This window comes from Cebus imitator, unplaced genomic scaffold (assembly GCF_001604975.1).
Source record: "Cebus imitator isolate Cc_AM_T3 unplaced genomic scaffold, Cebus_imitator-1.0 Scaffold0, whole genome shotgun sequence".
In the NCBI taxonomy this organism is placed as follows: Eukaryota; Metazoa; Chordata; class Mammalia; order Primates; family Cebidae; genus Cebus; species Cebus imitator.
In genome coordinates this window covers 8,664,332-8,683,819 of record NW_016107315.1, presented here as the reverse complement: position 1 = coordinate 8,683,819, position 19,488 = coordinate 8,664,332, and the positions used below count along the sequence as shown (strand labels likewise).

Genomic DNA, 19,488 nt, shown 5'->3' with positions numbered 1-19,488 from the left:
TTCCAGCCAGAGAAAGACTTCTGTTTTTTCACACCCATGTGATTACATTGAGCCACCTGGATAATTTAGGATACTCTTCCTAGTTTAATTATATCTGTAAAATTCCTTTTGCCATTTAACTAACATATTCACAGGTTTAAGGGGTTAGGGCATGGACATCTTTGAGGTGGTCTGGTCATTCAGCTTACCACATCCTTCTACAATTTTTTTTTTTTTTTTTTTTTTTTGAGATAGGGTTTTGTACTGTCGCCCAGGCTGGAGTGCAGTGGCAAGATCTTGGCTCACTACAACCACTGCTTCCGGGCTCAAGTGATTCTCCCGCTTTAGCCTCCCAAGTAGCTGGGACTGTAGGCACCTGTCACCACACCCAGCCAATTATTGTACTTTTTGTGGAGATGGGGTTTTTCTGTGTTTTCCAGGCTGGTCTTAAACTAGTGAGCTCAAGTGATCCACCTGCCTCGGCCTTCCAAAGTGCCGGGCTTGCAGGTGTGCCTGGCCTCAATTTTTGTTTTTTAATGGTTGTTATAGACTGAATGTATCCCTCTAAAATTTATGTGTTGAATCTCTAATTCCTAATGTGGTGATACTAGGAAGCAGAGCCTTTGGGAGATAATTAGGTTTAGATGAGGACATGAGGATGAGATCCTCATGATGAGGTTAGTGCCCTTATAAGAAGAGACCAGAAAGCCCTCTCGCAAGTCCCCATCCCTCCCTGTTGTGTAAGGACACAGCAATAAGATAGACTTCTGCAAGTCAGGAAGAGGGTCCTCACCAAGAACTGAATCAGCTAGCCCCTTGGTCTTGCGTTTCCCAACCTTCAGAACAATGAAAAATAAACGTTTGTTGTTTAAGCCACCCAGTCTTTACAGTTTTGTTATAGCAACCCAGGCTGACTTAAGATAAATGGTTTGTACCTCCACTTTTTGTTTTCTATATAATTTAACAGACAAATACCTTTAAAAAAATTATTAACCTAAAAGCTATTATTGCAACTTTGGTTGAAACTCCACGTTTTGTTTTCTACATAATCTAAGAGAGAATGCATTATAAAAAAAAAAACAACTATTACTTTATGTTTCTGGACACACAGTGTATAAAGGTGTAATTTTGTGCCGTCAATAACTGAAAAGGTCAGGGCTAGAGCTGTCTAGAGGCAGTTCATGTGTGTTACTGAAGTTGAGCTGGTATAAAGTCAAATTAGAATGTTATAACTTTTGAGTGTTAAATATAATCCCCATGGTAACCACAAAGAAAATAATTATAGAATATATGCAGAAGGAAATGAGAAGAGACTTACAATGTTTTACTACCAAAAAATCAGTTAAATACAAAAGACAGTAATGCAGAAAATGAGGAACAAAAATGCTACAAGGCATATGGAAAACAAATAGCGAAGTGATCGAAGTCTCTCTCAGTAATTACTTTAAAAATAAATGGCTTGAACTCTTCAATCAAAAGACAAATATTGGAAAAATGTATTAGGAAACATAGTCCCTCTATATGCTATCTCCAGCAGGCTCATTTTGGATCCAAAGACACAAATAAGTTGAAAGTAAAAGGCTGAAAAAAAGGTATTTTATGCAAATAGTAATCAAAAGAGAACAAGGGTGGCTGTAGTGATCAGACAAAACAGACTTTAAATGAGAAAAGGTTACAAAAGACAAAGAGCATTATAAATAAAAGGCTCAGTACAATAAGGTATAACTGTTATAGATGTTTATGTACCTAATAACAGGCTATCAAAATAACTAAATCAAAAATGCACAGAATTGAAGGGAGAAATAGACAGTTCCACAATAATAGTTGAGACTTCATTACCCCACTCAATCGATAGAACAACCAGACAGAAAATAAGTAAGGAAGCGGCCCTTGAACAATGCAGTAAACAGACTAGGTCTTACAGACATATGGAACACTCTACACAACAATAGAGTACACATTTTTCTCAAGTGCACATGGGACATTCTCCAGGATAAACCATATATTAGGCCACAAATTAAGTCTAAATGGATTTTAAAAGCTATATAAACCATCTTCTCAGACCACGGTGGTATGAAGTTAGAAATCGGTAACAAAAGGAAAACTGGAAAATTTGCAGATTTGTGTAATTAAACAGCACACTCTTAAACAACAAATGGATTAAAAAATAAATGACAGGGAAAATTAGAAAATACTTAGAGATGAATGAAAATGAAAACAACTTACAAAGTTTATGGAATACAGCAAAAAAGTGCTAAGCGGGACAAAGATGTCAAATAAACAACTTTACTATAGAACTACAAAGAGCAGAACAAAGTAAACACAAAGACAGCAGAAGAAGGAAATAAATATTAGTGTAAAGATAAGCAAAATAGACAATAGAGAATAGGGAAAATTAATGAAACCGAAAGTTGATTCTTTGAAAAGCTCAACAAAATCGACAGATTTAGGATTGCTGTGTCTTCTTAGTGATTTACCCTTATATCATTGTGTAATGTTTGTTACTAGTAATTTTCTTTGGTCCGAAGTCTATTTTATGATATTTTACTATGAAGTGTATGTGAAATATATTTTACTTTGAAGTGTGCATGAAGTGTACCTTACGATATGTTTATATAGCCACCCTTCATCTCACATTAATATAGCTACTCTTTTCTTTTTGATTAATTTTTGCATAGTATGTCTTTTGTCATCTTTTTACTTTCAATCAATTTATATCATTGTATTTGAAGTGGGTTTTTTGTAAATCAAAAATAGTTGTGTCATTTTTAAAATACATTCTTCCAGTCTCTTTTAATTGGCCTATGTAGACCATTTACATGTGATTATTGATAAAGACTTAAGTCTAGCATTTCTTTGTTTTCTGGTATCTCCTCTTTTGTTTCTCTGTTTTCTTTTTCTGCATTTCTATGAGTAGCTGGAACTTTTTCTAGAATTCCGTTTTGATTGATCTATAGTGTGTTTTAGTATCTCATTGTGTAGCTTCTTTTATTAGCTGCGTAGGCATTCCTTTATAATGTACCACAATCTTGTGGTATGGTCATTTTACCAGTTTAAATAAAATGTAGAAACCTTACTTCCCTTTGCATGCCTTTATTTGCTCTTTCCCATTTGTAACATAATTGTTCTAAATATTTCCTCTATGTACATTGAAAACCACCTTAGACAATGTTACAATTTTTGCTTCAACCATCAAATATAACTCAGAAAACTCAAGAGAAAGAAAAGCTACTGTATTTGCCCCTATTTTTGCTTCTCTCATTGCTCTTTTTTTATGCTTAATGTTCTAAGTTTCCTTCTTTTATTTCTTCTCACAGAGAACTTTCTTTAGCCATTCCTTTAGAGTAGACCTGCTTATGACAAATTACTTTTTTCTTTATCTTAGAATGCCCAATTTCTCCTTCATTTCTGAAGGGATATAGAATTTTGGGTTAACAGTTCTTTTCTTTTAGTAGTTGAAAAATGTGCCACTTCTTTCTGGCCTCTGTGGTATCTAATAAATCTGCTGTCGTTTGAATTTTCTTCATGTAAGTAATGCATTATTTCTCTCTGGCTGCTTTCAAGATTTTTTTTTCTTTGTCTTTAATTTTCAGAAGTTTGATTATGATATGTTTCGGAGTAGATTTTCTTGGGTTTATCTTGTTTGGTGTTCACTCAGCTTCTTGCATCTGTAGGTTTATGTTGTCAAATTTGAGAGAATTTCAGCAATTATTTTTTTGAACAGTTTTTCAACTCTACTTTTTATCCTTGCCTTAAGAGACTCTGATGACATGCATGTCAGATCTTTTGTTATAATTCCACATGTCCCTAAGGTCCTGTTCATCTTTTTCCAATCTGCTTTCTCTCTGTTGTTCATTCAGATTGAGTACGTTCAGTTGTTTGGTCTTCAAGTTCACCGATTCCTCTCTTCCCTCCATTCTGCTGATGAGCCCATCTACTGAGCTTTTATTTGTATTACTTTATTTATTAGTTCTTAAATGTTCATTTGTTGGTTCTTTATAACTTTCTTTGCTGGGACTTTCTATTTTTCTCATCTGACTCAAGTGTGTTCGTAATTGCTTATTGAAGAATTTTTATACTGCCTGCTTTAAAATCCTTGTCAGATAGTTTTTTTGTTTGTTTTGTTTTGTTTTGAGACAAAGTCTCACTCCATCTCCCAAGCTGGAGTGCAGTACCATGATCTCGGCTCACTGCAACCTCCACCTCCCAGGTGCAAGCTATTCTTGTGCCTCTCAGCCTCCCGAGTAGTTGTGATTACAGGCATGTACTACCATGCCCAGCTAACTTTTGTATTTTTAGTAGAGATGGGGTTTCGTCATGTTGGCCAGGCTAGGCTGGAACTTCTGAACTCAAGTGATCCACCTGCCTTGGCCTCCCAAAGTGCTGGGATTACAGGCGTTAGCCACCGCGCCCGGCCTGTCAAATAGTTTTGACATTTGGGTCATCATGATGTTGGTGTATGTCAATAATCTTTTCTCATTCAGTTTGAGATCTTCCTGGTTTTAGGCATGGCTAATGATTTTCTATTAAAACCAAAATATTTGGGGATTCTTTTAAGACTGAATTTTATTTAAACCTTATATTTTAACAGGCTTCCTCTGGTATTGCTATGGCAGGTGAAAGGGGCCACTATCTCTTTACTTCCAGGAGGACAGGAAAGTCCAGGATCTTCACATGTTCATCATTTATACCTGGTGGGGCAAGCATCTCCTTGTTGCTGCTGGGCAAGGATAGAAGTACAAGCTTCCCACTAGCCTACCGTCAATATCACCCTGACTGAGGTGGAAAAGCCACCTTGTTAGTGTTTCCATGGATACAGCTTCCCTCCCTCCCTCCCTCCCTCCCTTCCTCTCTTCCTTCCTTCCTTCCTTCCTTTCCTCTGTTTTCTTTCCTTTCTCTCTCCTCTCTCTTCTTCTTTTTCTTTCCTCTGCACTCATTGGCATTTCTGGGTTACTGGCTTTGTTTGCTCCAAATCTGGGGCTATGGGGCATTTAGAAAGTCAATAGGACTTACCACTGTGTCATTCCTTAGGTACTGATGTCCCTAATCTGCCTTCTCTTCTCCATTGTTTAGTCTTATGGTTCATTCATATATATATTCCAGAGATATTAATTGTACTTAGAAAGAATCAGGAAAAGTATATTTACTCCATCTTCCCAGAAGCAGAAGATCAGGATGTGTAGTTTTAAAAAATCCCTCACCTCTGGTGAGATTCTGATCTGTGCTTCCCCAACCCCAATTCTTCTCTTAAAAATCACTGGACTATCAAAATGATTTCCTACGATTTTTCTAAGTTTAGAGTTTCATTTCTTGTCTGTGTCACATAGGAAATACTTCAAGTCATGGCATGTTTCTACTACTCATTGTTTATGGAATTTGCAGGCAGCAAAACGGCTCATTTTGGGCACTGCTGTCACTGTTTGCATCTGTGGAATTGATGATTAATATTTCCTCTTTCTCTGGTTCCATGCGTGCATCTAACAAATAGCCCTTATGTTATTCAGGAAACCTAGAGAACTGCCATCACAAAAACATCTTCCAGCTGATTCTGTCCTGTTGATCCTGAAATTGTCAAGGATGTTATAGATAAAATTAATGTTCCTTCTTTCCAAAGAAAAACCATTTGTAGCTTGAGCAGCTGAAATACTGACATCTGCCCAACTGCCCAACTAGACTAATAACAAATTGCCACTCAAACCAATTAATCTCATCTGTTGTTTAATGGAGGGTTTTCTCTTCCCAACTGTCTAGTTAGCCAAGCTGTTTGTATTGTTAGAATGTCTTCCTGAGATTCTTGTAAGCTGGCAAAGAGCAATTACCAGGAAATTAAGCAAATTGTTGCTTCTTGTCTGATTATGGATTATTTATAGACTCTTGTGTAGTTTGTAACAGGGGACAGCTTTCAGGTTACCATAAAGATGATAGTGCCCAAAAAATATTGATCAAGAAAACAGAAAAAAAGGGGAGCTTACTGATCAAGCTGTTTTTGGTAAAGAAAGACAGTGTGAGATGTCTTTAAAACTGCAAAGGCCATAATTTCCTTGCCGTCAATACTCATTCTCTAAGTTGACTTCAAGAGCACTTAATTAGAACATGAACATGAACCTGTCAAATTACTTAAGAATTTGGCTTTTAGCCCTAGATTTGAAAAACAAGACCTTTAACAATAAAATGCATGCTCTGTAAAAAATGTCTAGCATTTGTCACTTGCAATTTTCATTAAATGCTTGCTTTCAGTCTAAAGTTAGCCCTAAGATAAAGGAACATAATTGCATAAAAAAGAGTTCTTAGATAAATGTTAGGCTCAAACTTAATTAATTACCCTGATATTAACACCTGTTCCCTCAATTCTGCAAAAAGGAGAACAGGAAAGATAAAGGAGATCAGCGACAGAAACTTGGCAAAGATGGAATTTGACAGATGGTTGAAGGAAAAGGAATTAGGAGAAGAAGGAGGCTGAGAGGAAGCAGTCAGTGAGGCTGAGGAACCTGGACAGTGGGAGTCATGAAGAATAACAGTTCCAGGAAGGAGGAAGACATGGCTATGTGGTCTAGGAGAGAACCTCTGGCTGGGCCTGTAGATGACAAGAAATCATTTGCAGTGGTACAAATACTGGGTCACTTATGCTTGGACTCCAGTTTTGCCTCCTAGAGGCTGTGATCTTAAAGAAGTTACATTACATCTCAATCCTCTGATCAGTAAAATGGTGACTTATTCATTCATCTATTCAACTTAACATTTATTAAGCATCCTTTTTACCAAGCACTGTCCTAAGTACTTGGAATACATCAGTGGAGAGAAAAAGACAAAATCCTTTCTTTCGTAGGGAGAACTTACCATTGACAGTTTCAGGAGGGGATAGAGACAGACAATAAACATAATAAATAAAAAATATATATAGTATATTAGGAGGCCATAAGTGGTATGGAAAGAAAAAAAGGTAGAGTAGGCTAAGGGGAGAGCAGGAGGGCGGGGGCAAGTTGCGATTTAAAATTGAGAGGTCAAGCCCACATTTGGTAATCACTACCTCCTAGGACTGTAATGAGAAGAAAATGAGGGGCCGCCAAACTGCCACCACTGGACCAAGTACTTTGTCAGCGTAAGCTGTTATTGTTACTGTTGTCATTCCTAAAAGAATATTCACCGTGCGGTTCCTTTATCAAGGAGTACTCCAGGCCATCATGTTGCTCGATTACCGGCACCTCCTTGGAGCATGAGTGTTTAAGTCAGTCCGGTCATAGCCAGGGTGCACTTCCCATAGTGCCATGTCACTGGTTGATGCCCCTCCAGAGACCTGGATATATTTTTGCTTCTGCCACCCAGGAGCTGGGCAGCTTTGGATGAGGTGCAGTTTCCTTGCGTGTCAAGCAGTGCTCACCATGCCTGACTCTCAGACCACTGTGGGAATGGTCTGAGAGGCAGGCATGATGAGCACTGCTTTATACATGAGGATGTATAAAGAATGAGAGGATGGGCCAGATGTGGTGGCTCACACCTGTAATCCCAGCACTTTGGGAGGCCGAGGCAGGCGGATCACCTTAGGACAGGAGTTCGAGACCAGCCTGGCAAATGTGGAGAAATCCCATCTACTAACAGTATGGAAACAAAACAAAACAAAACAAAAATTGCCTGGGCATGGTGGTGGGCTCCTGTAATCCCAGCTACTCAGGAGGCTCAGGCAGGAGAATTGTTTGAACCCAGGAGGTGGAGGTTGCGGTGAGCTGAGATTGTGCCACTGCACTCCAATGTGGGTAACAGAGTGAGATGTCATCCCCCCCCCGCAAAAAAAAAAAAAAAAAAACCAAAAGATGAGAGGATGGAGGATGGAGGAAAGAGCAATTTGATTGGGAAGCCTAGAGCTGGATCCCAGCATGTCCTGTCATTTGTAAATTGCTGGGGGATTTGTTAGATACAGGAAGGGCTAATTCAGACTCAAAGCCAGGGCTGTAATGAGTGTCAGACCTTCACTCTCTGTCCCTCTCCTGCATGAGGACCATTTAGGAGTATCTAAGTGAGGAAATAGCCCTGTTCCCCACTTCCTCCTCCCTTGAAGCCCTGTTGGTAGTGGGGGTGGGGAAGGCCATTCTCATTAGGTTTTCTCCAGCTTCCTCTGCAAAACTCATTTCTCTTCCAGCAGGAGAAATGAGCCGTCAGAAAGTCTGGCATTTTTAAACAGCTAGTCTTTGAGCACATTAGGTAGCTGCCTAATGAAGTTTATGTATCTATTGCCATGAAGGTGTGTTTAAAGTTTTTCTGTTTTTTTTTTTGTTTGTTTGTTTGTTTGTTTTGTGAAAACAAAGGATTGAATGTAAGGACTAAAGAGAATCTGTGTTGGGGTGGGGTAAGGCATGCAGGGAGGATTTGAATCAAGAGCAGGCTCGTCAGAGATCCCTCTTAGCACAGTGGTTGGTCGGAGTACCCTGATAGAAATTTCATATGAACCAGACCATGCTCTTAGCTCCTATTGAAGTCTGTTTCATTAAGTTCTGTGAAGACATAAAGGCAGGACAGGACTCTGTCTTTCACATAGTATTTGGGAGAGAGATGTATTTGGGAGGAGCTGCTTTGCAGTGGTTCTCAACCCTGGTCCCATGTTAAATTTCTAGAGGTGGGACCTAGGCATTAGTAACTTTTAAAGTTCAATTCCAAGGTGTAACCAAGTTTGAGAGCCAGTGCTTGGTGTAGAGGACTTACTGGAGAGTGGCTGTCAGTGTCCTGATTCTGGCAGATTTTCTCATGAGCCTCTCTCTTTGCTCTTCCAACACAGCAGGTATGCAGAGCTGTGGACTGGAACCTTGCACCATCATCAGTGAGTCATCTGATGTAGCCTGGGTTGTTATTTTCTTTTTTAAGCTGCACAATAGGAATGCCAAGGCTAGTTTCTCGGCCTTTGAGCTGTATGACGCTTTCAGAACCCCTCCCTTTAGAATTAAAGAACCTGGGAAGGCATAAAAGACAAAGACATCACTACACGTTTCCTTTGGATCTGTTACAAATGACAAAAATGCACATCACAAAAAATCGTGTTTTTTTTTAAACATATGAACACCTCTCCTCTGTTTCCAAGACTCATTGTTTTGAAGGTGGGAGGCTCACAGTGAGACTTGGGAGAGGTGAGGTCACACCTTGTTGCTAGAAACTGTGAAGCCACTGGCTGTGTGCTTACAGGGCCACCTCATGACTGACTTGATAAACATGGTGCCTTGCGTTTTTGTTTTGTTTTGTTAAATTCCTGGTAGCTAACCTAAATATCATGAGGTTGTGATGACAACGAAATACATTAGGGCTTTGATGACTTTAGCTGTTCTGAAATCTAGGGGCCAATCACTGTCAAAGATGCCAGTGGACCGAGAAGCTAAGACTAGATCCTGCCCAAGCAGCAGTGTGGGGGTGGAGGTAACCTAGCAGGCCCCACCAGCCAGAGCTGACTGGGAGCAGCCTTGTGTGGATTTCTCCATCTGGTCATGTGTTTTTCCCTCATAAACACCACCTCTTTTTAGTTGAAAAGCTAAAATCCTAATATTTGTTAAGGAGTAGAACACTGTTTTTTACCCCAGTTCTTTCCTCTCCCTTGTACCTTGCCCCAGTAGGTGGATGGGTACATCACCCACCTCTGAGTGGTATGGTAATGAAGTCAGCCTCACTCACCTCTGCCGTCACACACTCTTTTTGGTTTTTTTTTAGACGGAGTCTTGCTCTGTTGCCCAGGCTGGAGTGCAGTGGCACAATCTTGGCTCACTGCAAACTCCACCTCCGAGTTAAGCAGTTCTCTTGCCTCAGCTGTCCGAGTAGCTGGGATTACAGGCACGCGCCACCACGCCTGGCTACTTTTTCTATTTTTAGTAGAGACAGGGTTTCGCCATGTTGGCCAGGCTGGTCTCTTAACTCCTGACCTCAGGTGATCCACCTGCCTCAGCCTCCCAAAGTACTGGGATTACAGGCGTGAACCACCACGCCCAGTCCATCACACAGTGAGTGTAGCCAAGGGAGGTGGTACTTGTTGATTTTTCCTGCAAGTCCAGCCTTACGCTTTGCACACATGATTGCCTTTTGACCTCACAGCACCACCCTTTAAGATGTGTTTCATTGCTTCTGTTTTCTAACAGGGAAATGTGACAGGGCCACAAGCTAGTGATGATGCAAGGACTTGAACCCAAGTCACGTGGCTCCAGAGTCTTTCCTGAGGTTACACTCTCCCAGGCTCTTTTCCTGGAGCAGGGAGTGTGAGCCTGAGGAGACTTCAGTGAGGCACATGGCTGAGTGCTGTGATTCTTCCTTCACAGACCAAGTGTTACTTTATGTTAGGAACAGTAAGTTCGGCCTCCGTGGCTCAGCCTTCTTGGACTTTATCATTGATGGATCGCTGTGTCTCATGAGCTGATGGCCAGACTGGCTTAGTTGTTGATTTGTGCAGAGTCATTGAGGTATGGGTGGCAGGTCTCAAAAGATGATGTTTTGAGCCTCACTTGTGTTCTGAGAGAGCTCAGGTTGTGTGTTGGGCTCTGTGGTTGCTTGTGAATGTGCAGAATATTTTTAATGTCAAAAACTAGGTACTATAGAATGTAAAATACAGCTTGGAGGAACAATTCTAATTGGGATCCCAGATTCATAAATTTGGTCTCTTGGCAGCTAGATTGCACTTTCTGGAGCTCAGGAAGATATAAAAGTTGACACTTTTATGTAGATCTATGTGGAGTGTGGCTGAATTGCCAATGCTTTTGTAGCTATAACTTTGAATTGCCTGACTTTGTATTAGACACAGTGGTGCATTAACGTAGGTACTGGCTTATTTGAAAAGCAGGCCAAAGGAAAAGCAGCCCTTATTTGACTTCTGTGGTGGTCTCCCTAAGAAGTCTTACCAGTTGGTGCCATCCCACAACTTGTGGGCAGATGTGAGCAACAGGAAGCCCCACCCCGCAGACACAGGGTTCCCTCTTAGAGTTGCAGGCAGGGTTCTGTCTGGAATTCGGGTACTGTGGGGCAGATTCTCATGGATGACCTTTAAACATTTATTTGTTCAACAACTATTTCATGGGAAGGGACAAACTCTTGTTGTATTGAGAAAAACTGTATGCATCTCTAACTTCAAAATAGGAAATTTATTATATGCATTTATTATATAGATTTTCCAAGTCAGACAACTACTAGGAGGCATATTAAATGATCTAAAATTTAGATAGTGAAATCAATCACTTATCACTAGTGAATAGCATTATGCACACGTAATAGAGTTTCAGAATTTTCTCTGCCTGCAACCCCAGACTTGACATGTCCCTCCTCTGGTTGGTCTCCGAGTTGGTGGTCGCATCGTGCAGCATTCCTGTGTGCATTGCAAGTCATAGTCAACAGAGGTGGGGCTACCCGCGATGCAGGAGGGAAACCCACTTCACTGCCTCCATGTTTCCACTTTTGCTCATTGATGTTTAACATGTTATCAATATGCATAGAATGAAAAATAGAGAGTCGTTTGATTGATTCTTCTTTAATCAGCCTGTGATTATAGACTCAAACTGAGGAAATCTGAACTCATAGATCCAGGTTTCTCCACCTTGGTACTATTGATTGACATTTGGGACTGTGTGATTTTTTGTTGTCGTTTTTCTGGGGACTGTCTTGTTCATTGTAGGATTTTTAAGCAGCATCCCTGGCCTCTATCCACTAGATGCCAGTAGCACACTCACAACATACACACACCCAGTTGTGACAAACAAAAATGTCTGCAGTCATTGCAGATGGTCTCTGGGGAATGAAATTTTCCCGGTTGAGCACTCTTGCTTTAGAGAAGGGAAGAAAGGACTGTTAACATCACGTCTGTGGTTACTGAAACCCCTAGAAAACCCTACAGAATTGGGCTTTGAATAGGCACTTCCTAGGGAAAATATGAAAATAGACTCTTGATTTCTAGCCAGTTGACTAAAATAAAAGCTTCTCAACAGTTTAATTTCAGAATGATGGCTTGGATGATTTTGATTGAGATAAAGCATTAGAAGACTCAAAATAGCTGTTTTTGTTTTGCTTTGTTTTAATAAACAAATCTGGGAAGGTTCCAGAGGGCCCTATGACTTTCAGGAGATATATTCCTCAGTGGTGTTGCAAATGGGTTTTTTTTTTTTTTTTTTCTGGATGCTGGTGATTATTGTGGGTTTTTGGCTTTTAACTTTTTAAGGAATAAGCGGTGGGGCCACTGCAGGTGGACCATATGCTTGAAAAGCGAGTATTGGACTTAAAAAGTGTTGCAGAAAGGTGATTTTATTTTGGTACAGAAAAGAGAAGGAAAGGAGAAGAGAAAAGGCTTTTACGAAGAATGTGGAAGGGGATTTTAGAGGGATAATCCTGGAGGGATCTCTCACATTGTGGAAGGGGATTTTAGAGAGCTGGAAATTTGGTACAGGTGAGGGAGTACGGACTTTTATTTGGGAGAAACCCCTACTTTCTTTAAGACTGTGGGCTAAAGAAAGGAGTTTTTTAGAACTTCCGCTGGAGTGACCCAACCATGTTTGTGATCCTTGTGAGACTGAGCTCCTGGTGAGCCTTGCAAGTGTCTGTTCTGGCATTTCTTCATGGAGTGGACATTGCTGAGGGTCAGTCAGTGCCTGGGCTCTGTGTGCAGCAGACGGGAATAAAAGGGACAGGAGCACAGTGTCTTCCTCAGGGCACTCCCAGCCTCCTGTGGGCACGTGAGCTACACACTTCAGTATGATGGAACTTGTGCGTGTTGTAAATATGCCTGGAAATAGAACCGCCAGTGACTGGAATAATGGTCCTTGGGCAGTGGTTTTCAAGCTGTACTCTTTTAGAAGTCGAGGAGGTTGCTTTTTCTTCACGTGACGTGTGCAGAAGTGTAATATAAATAAAATAGGTCAGACCCAGATTTGAAGCCAGGATGAAAGCAGGGACTGTAATTCCCCACCCCTCCCTTTACCTCGGAGCTGACACTTCCAAAGAGAATGCCCTTTCATCACAGGTTTGACTAAAAGTAGGCTAACGCTTGGTTAAATGAAGATCATTGCCTTTCCCGACTAGATCTATCCTCTTTTTTCTACTTTTGGTAAAAGTCATTTTCAAAAATTTTCAAAACCATAAACCTAGATGACGATAACAATGCTATTTCATTGCTGTGTCATTTTTACTCTCATTCTGTGGAAGCAGATTCATGGGCTCAGGGGAAAAAAATACATACTTACATTTTTATATATGTGCATTTATATAAAATATGTTGTATATATGTTATATATATAATATATAGTATGTTTTATATATTTACTAAAAGTATTTTTATATTTTATTATGAACAACTCAAATAATAGAAAAATAGAGAAAAGAAAATATTGAACCTCTATCCCTTAGATTTAACAATTGTCATTATTTTCTCAAAAGTTTCACACACTTTTTTAAAGCTGCTAGTGGGTAAAGGTTTTTTAAAAATAAAAAGATAAAAGATAACCCAATCCAAGCATATTTTTACCATACTACCTCCACCCCTCACCCATACGTCCTACCCCAGTTCATCTGTGGACCACAGTGTAATAATTTGAATTTTGTTGTGAAGCCTACATGAAGGAATCAAATTTGATTCAATGTGCAGTAGTTCTTGTGTATATCTAGTTTATTCTTCCTTCAGCAGTAATTTTGGGTGCCTCGTTGTGCCAGGACCTGAGCATACAACAATGAGCAAAATGAAACAGACCAAACATAGCTTCCCGCCCTGGGTTTTGTTAACAATGGGAGTTCTTAAGTTGCTTGTCTAAAAAACTGAGAACAAGTTCTGTGCCATGCTAGCTGGAGGGGTAGATGGGGAGGAAAAGGTGATGGATGAGATGAATTTGGAGGTTTAGGGGAACAAGCCCATTGGCAGAGTGCTGATTAGGTGCTTGAGTTGGTGAAGATCTTTGTGCATGACGCCCCTGTAGACATCTGTGAAGTTGCTGGAAGCCAGAGCAGGCTGCGTCATATGCGTGGCTAAGAAATTATGGCTCTGGTGTTGTGGAGGCTGGCCTAGGTGGACAGCTACAGTGTGGGCAAAGCCCTTTGACTGGCTGGTGGTTTACTAATTACCTCGAAGTGGGAAGGTAGAGCCAATAGTCAGAGTTGAGTTATTTTCCCTTTAAAAGAATTATTTTCTAACAGTTATTACTGTGCTATTTTTATAAAACAGCATGCAAAAGGGCTCAGGAATCTTAGGTAACAAAAACAGCCTACTGGGGGCACAGATGTTTACCTGACAGCTTGCTTAGGTCCTCCACATGCCCTCCTGCCCGGGTTTGAAGCTATCATGTTTATTCACCTTAAGGAAGATTGAGTTGTTTGCACTTTTGGTAAAAGTATGCTTTCTATCAAAAGTTTATTACCAGGTGTGGTGGCACATACCTCTAGTCCCAGCTACTGGGAAGGCCGGGGAGGGAGGATCACTTGAGCCCAGGAGTTCGAGACTACAGTGAGGCATGATCACACTGCAGCACTTCAGCGTTGGTGACAGAGCAAGACTCTTGTCTCTTAAAAATAAAAATAAGTCTGTTACAAATGGAATCATTGGAAACATCCCCTGCCATCATTCATTTCTGCGTTAGCCGGCTTTTGAAGATAAAGGGGACTAGAAAAGAAACGTGATAGTGTAGAAGTTTTATGCTTATTTGACTTCACAACTGTAAATTCTGTTTCGATTTAGGCTTGGAAATATAAACCAAGTGGTTTCTTACTAAGTTTAATGTTTCTAATTGTTCTTCCTAAGTAGACAACAGCCTGATTCACATAATGGAAAAAATGGAATATACGGAGTCTAAAGGAGCCACCAGGCCCCAGTTATATGTGGAAACACAAGACTTATTTTCAAATGAGGATGAGACTGAGGCAGGCAGATGTTCTTCTTGAATTTTGTGATTGCCTTCAAAATGAGCTCCATTTGTGAGTAAGCATCAGGCCCCCAGTGTATGTTGGTGCTGACAAAAAATGTTAATACCCAATTTTGGACAAGGTAATTCACTTGTGAGTGCCGTGGACGAGTGGGCAGAAGGTGTGCATAAGACTTGAAGCTGAGTTTCTGAGCATGCCCTCAGATAGGTGTAGGCGGCATTTCAGTGAGATCTCTTTCTAGCATACATTGCGGCTCCCCTTACTTTACAAATTGGTGAAAATATTTTGAGCTGGTAAATATTTTTGTGATTTCATTACTTTTCGAAATTCAGTTGCAAGGCTGATGCATGCATGGCAGGGGGATGTGTATAATGGTCTCTACATGATTTTTTTTCCTTTGTTGGCAGGAAATAACTACATGTTTGCCAGATTACTACAAGTGGACTCAGTATCTCTTTATTAAACTGTATGAGGCTGGACTGGCCTATCAGGAGGAGGTAAGTTACAATTAGCTGCACTTTTAAAACATAGTGAATCTCGTTGGGAGATATCATTGTTAAATAAGAACCCCATCTCTACTACAAATAGAAAAATTCGCCAGGCATGGTGGCATGTGCCTGTCATCCCAGCTACAGGAGGGCGAGGCAAGAGAATCACTTGAACCCGAGAGGTGGAGGTTGCCGTGAGCCGAGACCATGCCACTGCACTCCAGTTGGGCAAGAAGAGTGAGACTCCATCTCAAAAAAAAAATAAATAAATAAAGGTTCAGTTTGATTATATGGCATTTAATATGACTGACTCCATTTTGTTGTGGCCTAGTGGAGGAGTTTGGTCCAAAACAGCGGTCTCTTGTAAGTTTTGTTTAACAATATTTAAGTTGAATTTTGACTGTATTGCATATTTGTTGTTATATTTCTTCATAGGACACGTGTTTGTCTCTGCACTCAGTATTTGTTCACGTTCCTTCGGTTCTATAGCACATTAGACTCAAATAGGAAACCTAATCTCATCACTTGGGATTGGATCCAAAGCCAGTCGCACACAGCATCTTAGGAGTTGAATAACTTTTCTGAAGATGTAGGGGCTTCCAGGGAAGATCCTGTTGCGCATGCACAGCCACCTCGCTAGCTCCAGATCATCTTCCCTCTTCCCAGATGTTTTCCAAATCAGTGTGACACTCCTCCCTCCCCCTGGGGAATAGAGTGATTACATCGGTCTGACCTGGGTAACCCAGGATAGTAGACTCTCTTGCCATGTAGAAATAGGGCATCTTTGTGGGGCCGTTATTCTGCCTACCACGAACCCCTTCTCCCTATTTCCTATAGTTATAGTCCTATGAGGACTAAACAAGTGAATGTTTGTGAAGAGGCTGGAATGGTGCCTGGCCCAGAGTAGGTGCTCAGTAAATTCCCACCTGAGCATACTTGCAGAGTTACCTGAAGACATTTTGTTATTTAAAATAGAAAAGCAGAAAGTTAAAAAAAATTACCAAGGTTTCCCGGCTAATTCTTAGATAGCGTGTACATGGACAGATATTAGGGAAAAATAATTTGGATTATTTTGTGGATTTTTATTCTTATTCATTGCTAGCTATTGATTTAAATGTTTTTGGTGTATTAAAGTCACCATTGAAATGTCATGATCTTAAGGAGAAATTATAAATAAAATTCAAAAGATACATTTGGTACCTTGTTTGAAAATCAAAGTTAGCCCTAATCCAAGGTATTTTTTGGCAGGTAGATCTCTGTCTTAGTTGGTTTATACTGCTACAATAGAATACCTGAGACTGGGTAATTTACAAAGAATAGGAATATGTTTCCTCATAGCTCTGGAGGCTGCTGCTACAATAGAATAGCTGAGACTGGGTAATTTATAAAGAACAGGAATGTATTTCCTCATACCCCTGGAGGCTGCAAAGTCTAGTATCAAGGCATCAGCCTCTGGCAAGGGCCTTCTTACATCATCATCCTACGTTGTAGGGTGAGAGAGAGAGAGCAAGGGGGAGCTGAACTCACTTTCCTTTTTTTTTTTTGAGACGGAGTTTTGCTCTTGTTGCCTAGGCTAGAGTGCAGTGACGCGATCTTGGCTCACCACAACTTCCACCTCCCAGATTCAAGTGATTCTTCTGCCTCAGCCTCCTGAGTAGCTGGGATTACAGGCATGCACCATCATGCCCGGTTGATTTTTGTATTTTTATATTTTTAGTAGAGACGGGGTTTGTCCATGTTGGTCAGGCTGGTCTCGAACTCCCAACCTCAGGTGATCTGCCCGCCTTGGCTTCCCAAAGTGCTGGGATTACAGGCATGAGCCACTGGTCCTGGCTGAACTCACTTTTATAACAAGCCCACTCTCGGTAACTAACCCATGTGGTGATAATGACATCAACTTATTTATGAGAGCACAGCCCTCATAACTTAATCACCTCTGAAATGTCCCACCTTTTAACATTGTTGCATTAGAGATTAAGTTTCCAACACATGAACTTGGGGTGACACATTCAGACCTTAGCAATCTTCTTTTATTGGGTAGCTATTTTCATAATTGCCTTAAAACAGAAAACATTGCTATTAGTTAGCATTCTGTTTCTGTGGTTTATTTCAAAATACAAATTTTGGGAATTAATTTTATAAAGTTAACTGACTTTAGAAATATACTTTGTAAAGCATATTTAACCAAAAATAACTCAGGTAAATGAACATTTAGGAATAGTATTTGAGCAGAGCATTACTAAACATAGCTAGAGTGTTTAAGTCTTTTGTTCTTAACAAGCACTGTCCACCAAATGTTCAGTTCCGTTGCAAAAGGAATCTGCTGTTGCTTTCACAAAACAAAAGTATTTTCAGCTGCAATTATGAACATAAAGACCTCTGCTTGGCAGAACATTAATTTCACCTTTTGAAAAACATTTTCTGAAAACTCTTTCAAAAAGTTTTATTCCATGGATGTAGATGTAGAGGGTTTTGTTGTTGTGGGGTTTTTTAATTAATATATCCTAGTTGTACATATTTTACATGTGATATTTGATACATGCATATAGTGTGTCATGATCAAATCAGAGTGATTAGGTTCTCTGTCACCTCAAACATTTATCTTTTCTTTGTGTTGGAAATATTAGATCTCTTCTAGTTATTTTGAAACATACAATAAACTAATGTTAACTATAATTTTCCTGCTATATTATCAAATGCTAGAACTTATTCCTTTTATCTAACTGTATTTTTGTATCCATTAACCAGTGTCTTTTTATCCCTTCCTCTCTCTCTTTTCCCAGCCTCTGGTAACCACCATTCTACACTCTACCTCCATGAGATCCGCTTTTTTAAGCTCTCACATATGGGTGAGAACACTTGATACTTGTCTTTGTAGTCCTGGCTTATGTCACATGGTACCCTGCAGTTCTATCCATATTACTGTAAATGAGAGTATTTCATTCTGTTTTTTGGCTGAATGATATTCCATAGTGTGTATACACCACATTTTTTTAATCCATTGATGGTCACTTGGGTTGATGCCACATCTTGGCTATTGTGAATAGTATCACAATAAGCATAGGAGTGCAGATATCTCTTCGATAATACTGATTTCAGTTCCTTTGGATATATACCCAGCAGTGGGATTGCTGAATCATGTGGTAGTTTTATTTTTAATTTCCATGAGGAACCTCCTTACTGTTTTTCATACAGTGTATAAGAGTTCCCCTTTCTCCATATTCTCACCAGCATCTGTTACTCCCTGTCTTTTAATAGCCATTTTAACTGAGTAAAATTATGTTCCATTGTGATTTTGATTTGCATTTCCCTTATGATTAATGAAGTAACCATTTTTTCTTTCATATATTTTTTAGCCATTTGTATGTCTTCTTTTGAGAAATGTCTATACAAGTCTTTTGCCCATTTTCTATTTGGATTATTTGGATTTTTGTTTGTTTGGTTTTTGCTATTGAGTTGTTTGAATTCCTTATTTATTCTGGTTATTAATCCCTTGTCAGAATAATTTGCAAATGTTTTTTCCCATTCTGTAGGCTATCTCTTCACTTTGTTAATTGTTTCTTTCATTGTGCAGAAGCTTTTCTGCTTGATGTAATCCCATGCGTCTATTTTTGCTTTTTTTAATTGCTTGTGCTTTTGTGGTCTGACCCAAACAAAAAATTTGCCCAAACCAATGTCTTGTAGCATTTCCCCAATGTTTTATTCTAGTAGTTTTATAGTTTTTGGTCTTAATTTAAATTTTTAATCTATTTTGAGTCAATTTTTTTTATGTGGTAGAAAATGGGGATTTATTTTCATTCTTCTGCATATGGATATCTAGTTTTTCCAGCAACATTTATTAAAGAGAGTATCTTTTCCCCAGTGTATGTTCTTAGAACCTTTGTCAAAAATGAGTTAACTATAAGTGCATGGATATCTATTTGGGTTCTCTGTTTTGTTTCACTGGTCTTTGTGTCTCCTTTTATGCCAGTACATGCTGTTTGGGTTACTATAGCTTTTTAGTATACTTTGAAATCAGGTAGTGTGATGCTTTCAGCTTTGTTCTATTTTTGCTCAGGATTGCTTTGGGTATTAAGGGTCTTTTGTGGTTCCATACAGATTTTTTTTTTATTTATTTTTTTTTTTTTTCTGTTTCTGTAAAGAATGTCATTGATATTTTGATAGGGATTGC

The 19,488-nt window shown here is 39.6% G+C and overlaps 1 protein-coding gene across 1 annotated transcript in view; it reads left to right on the top strand.

The window, feature by feature from the left end:
* LARS2 (leucyl-tRNA synthetase 2, mitochondrial) overlaps positions 1-19,488 on the top strand; it is a 161,736-nt gene that overhangs the window by 39,274 nt on the left and 102,974 nt on the right. Inside the window, exon 6 of the mRNA XM_017521971.2 lies at positions 15,237-15,326. Within this exon, the coding sequence (XP_017377460.1) occupies positions 15,237-15,326 (90 nt within the window). The remainder of the gene's footprint in view (positions 1-15,236; positions 15,327-19,488) is intronic.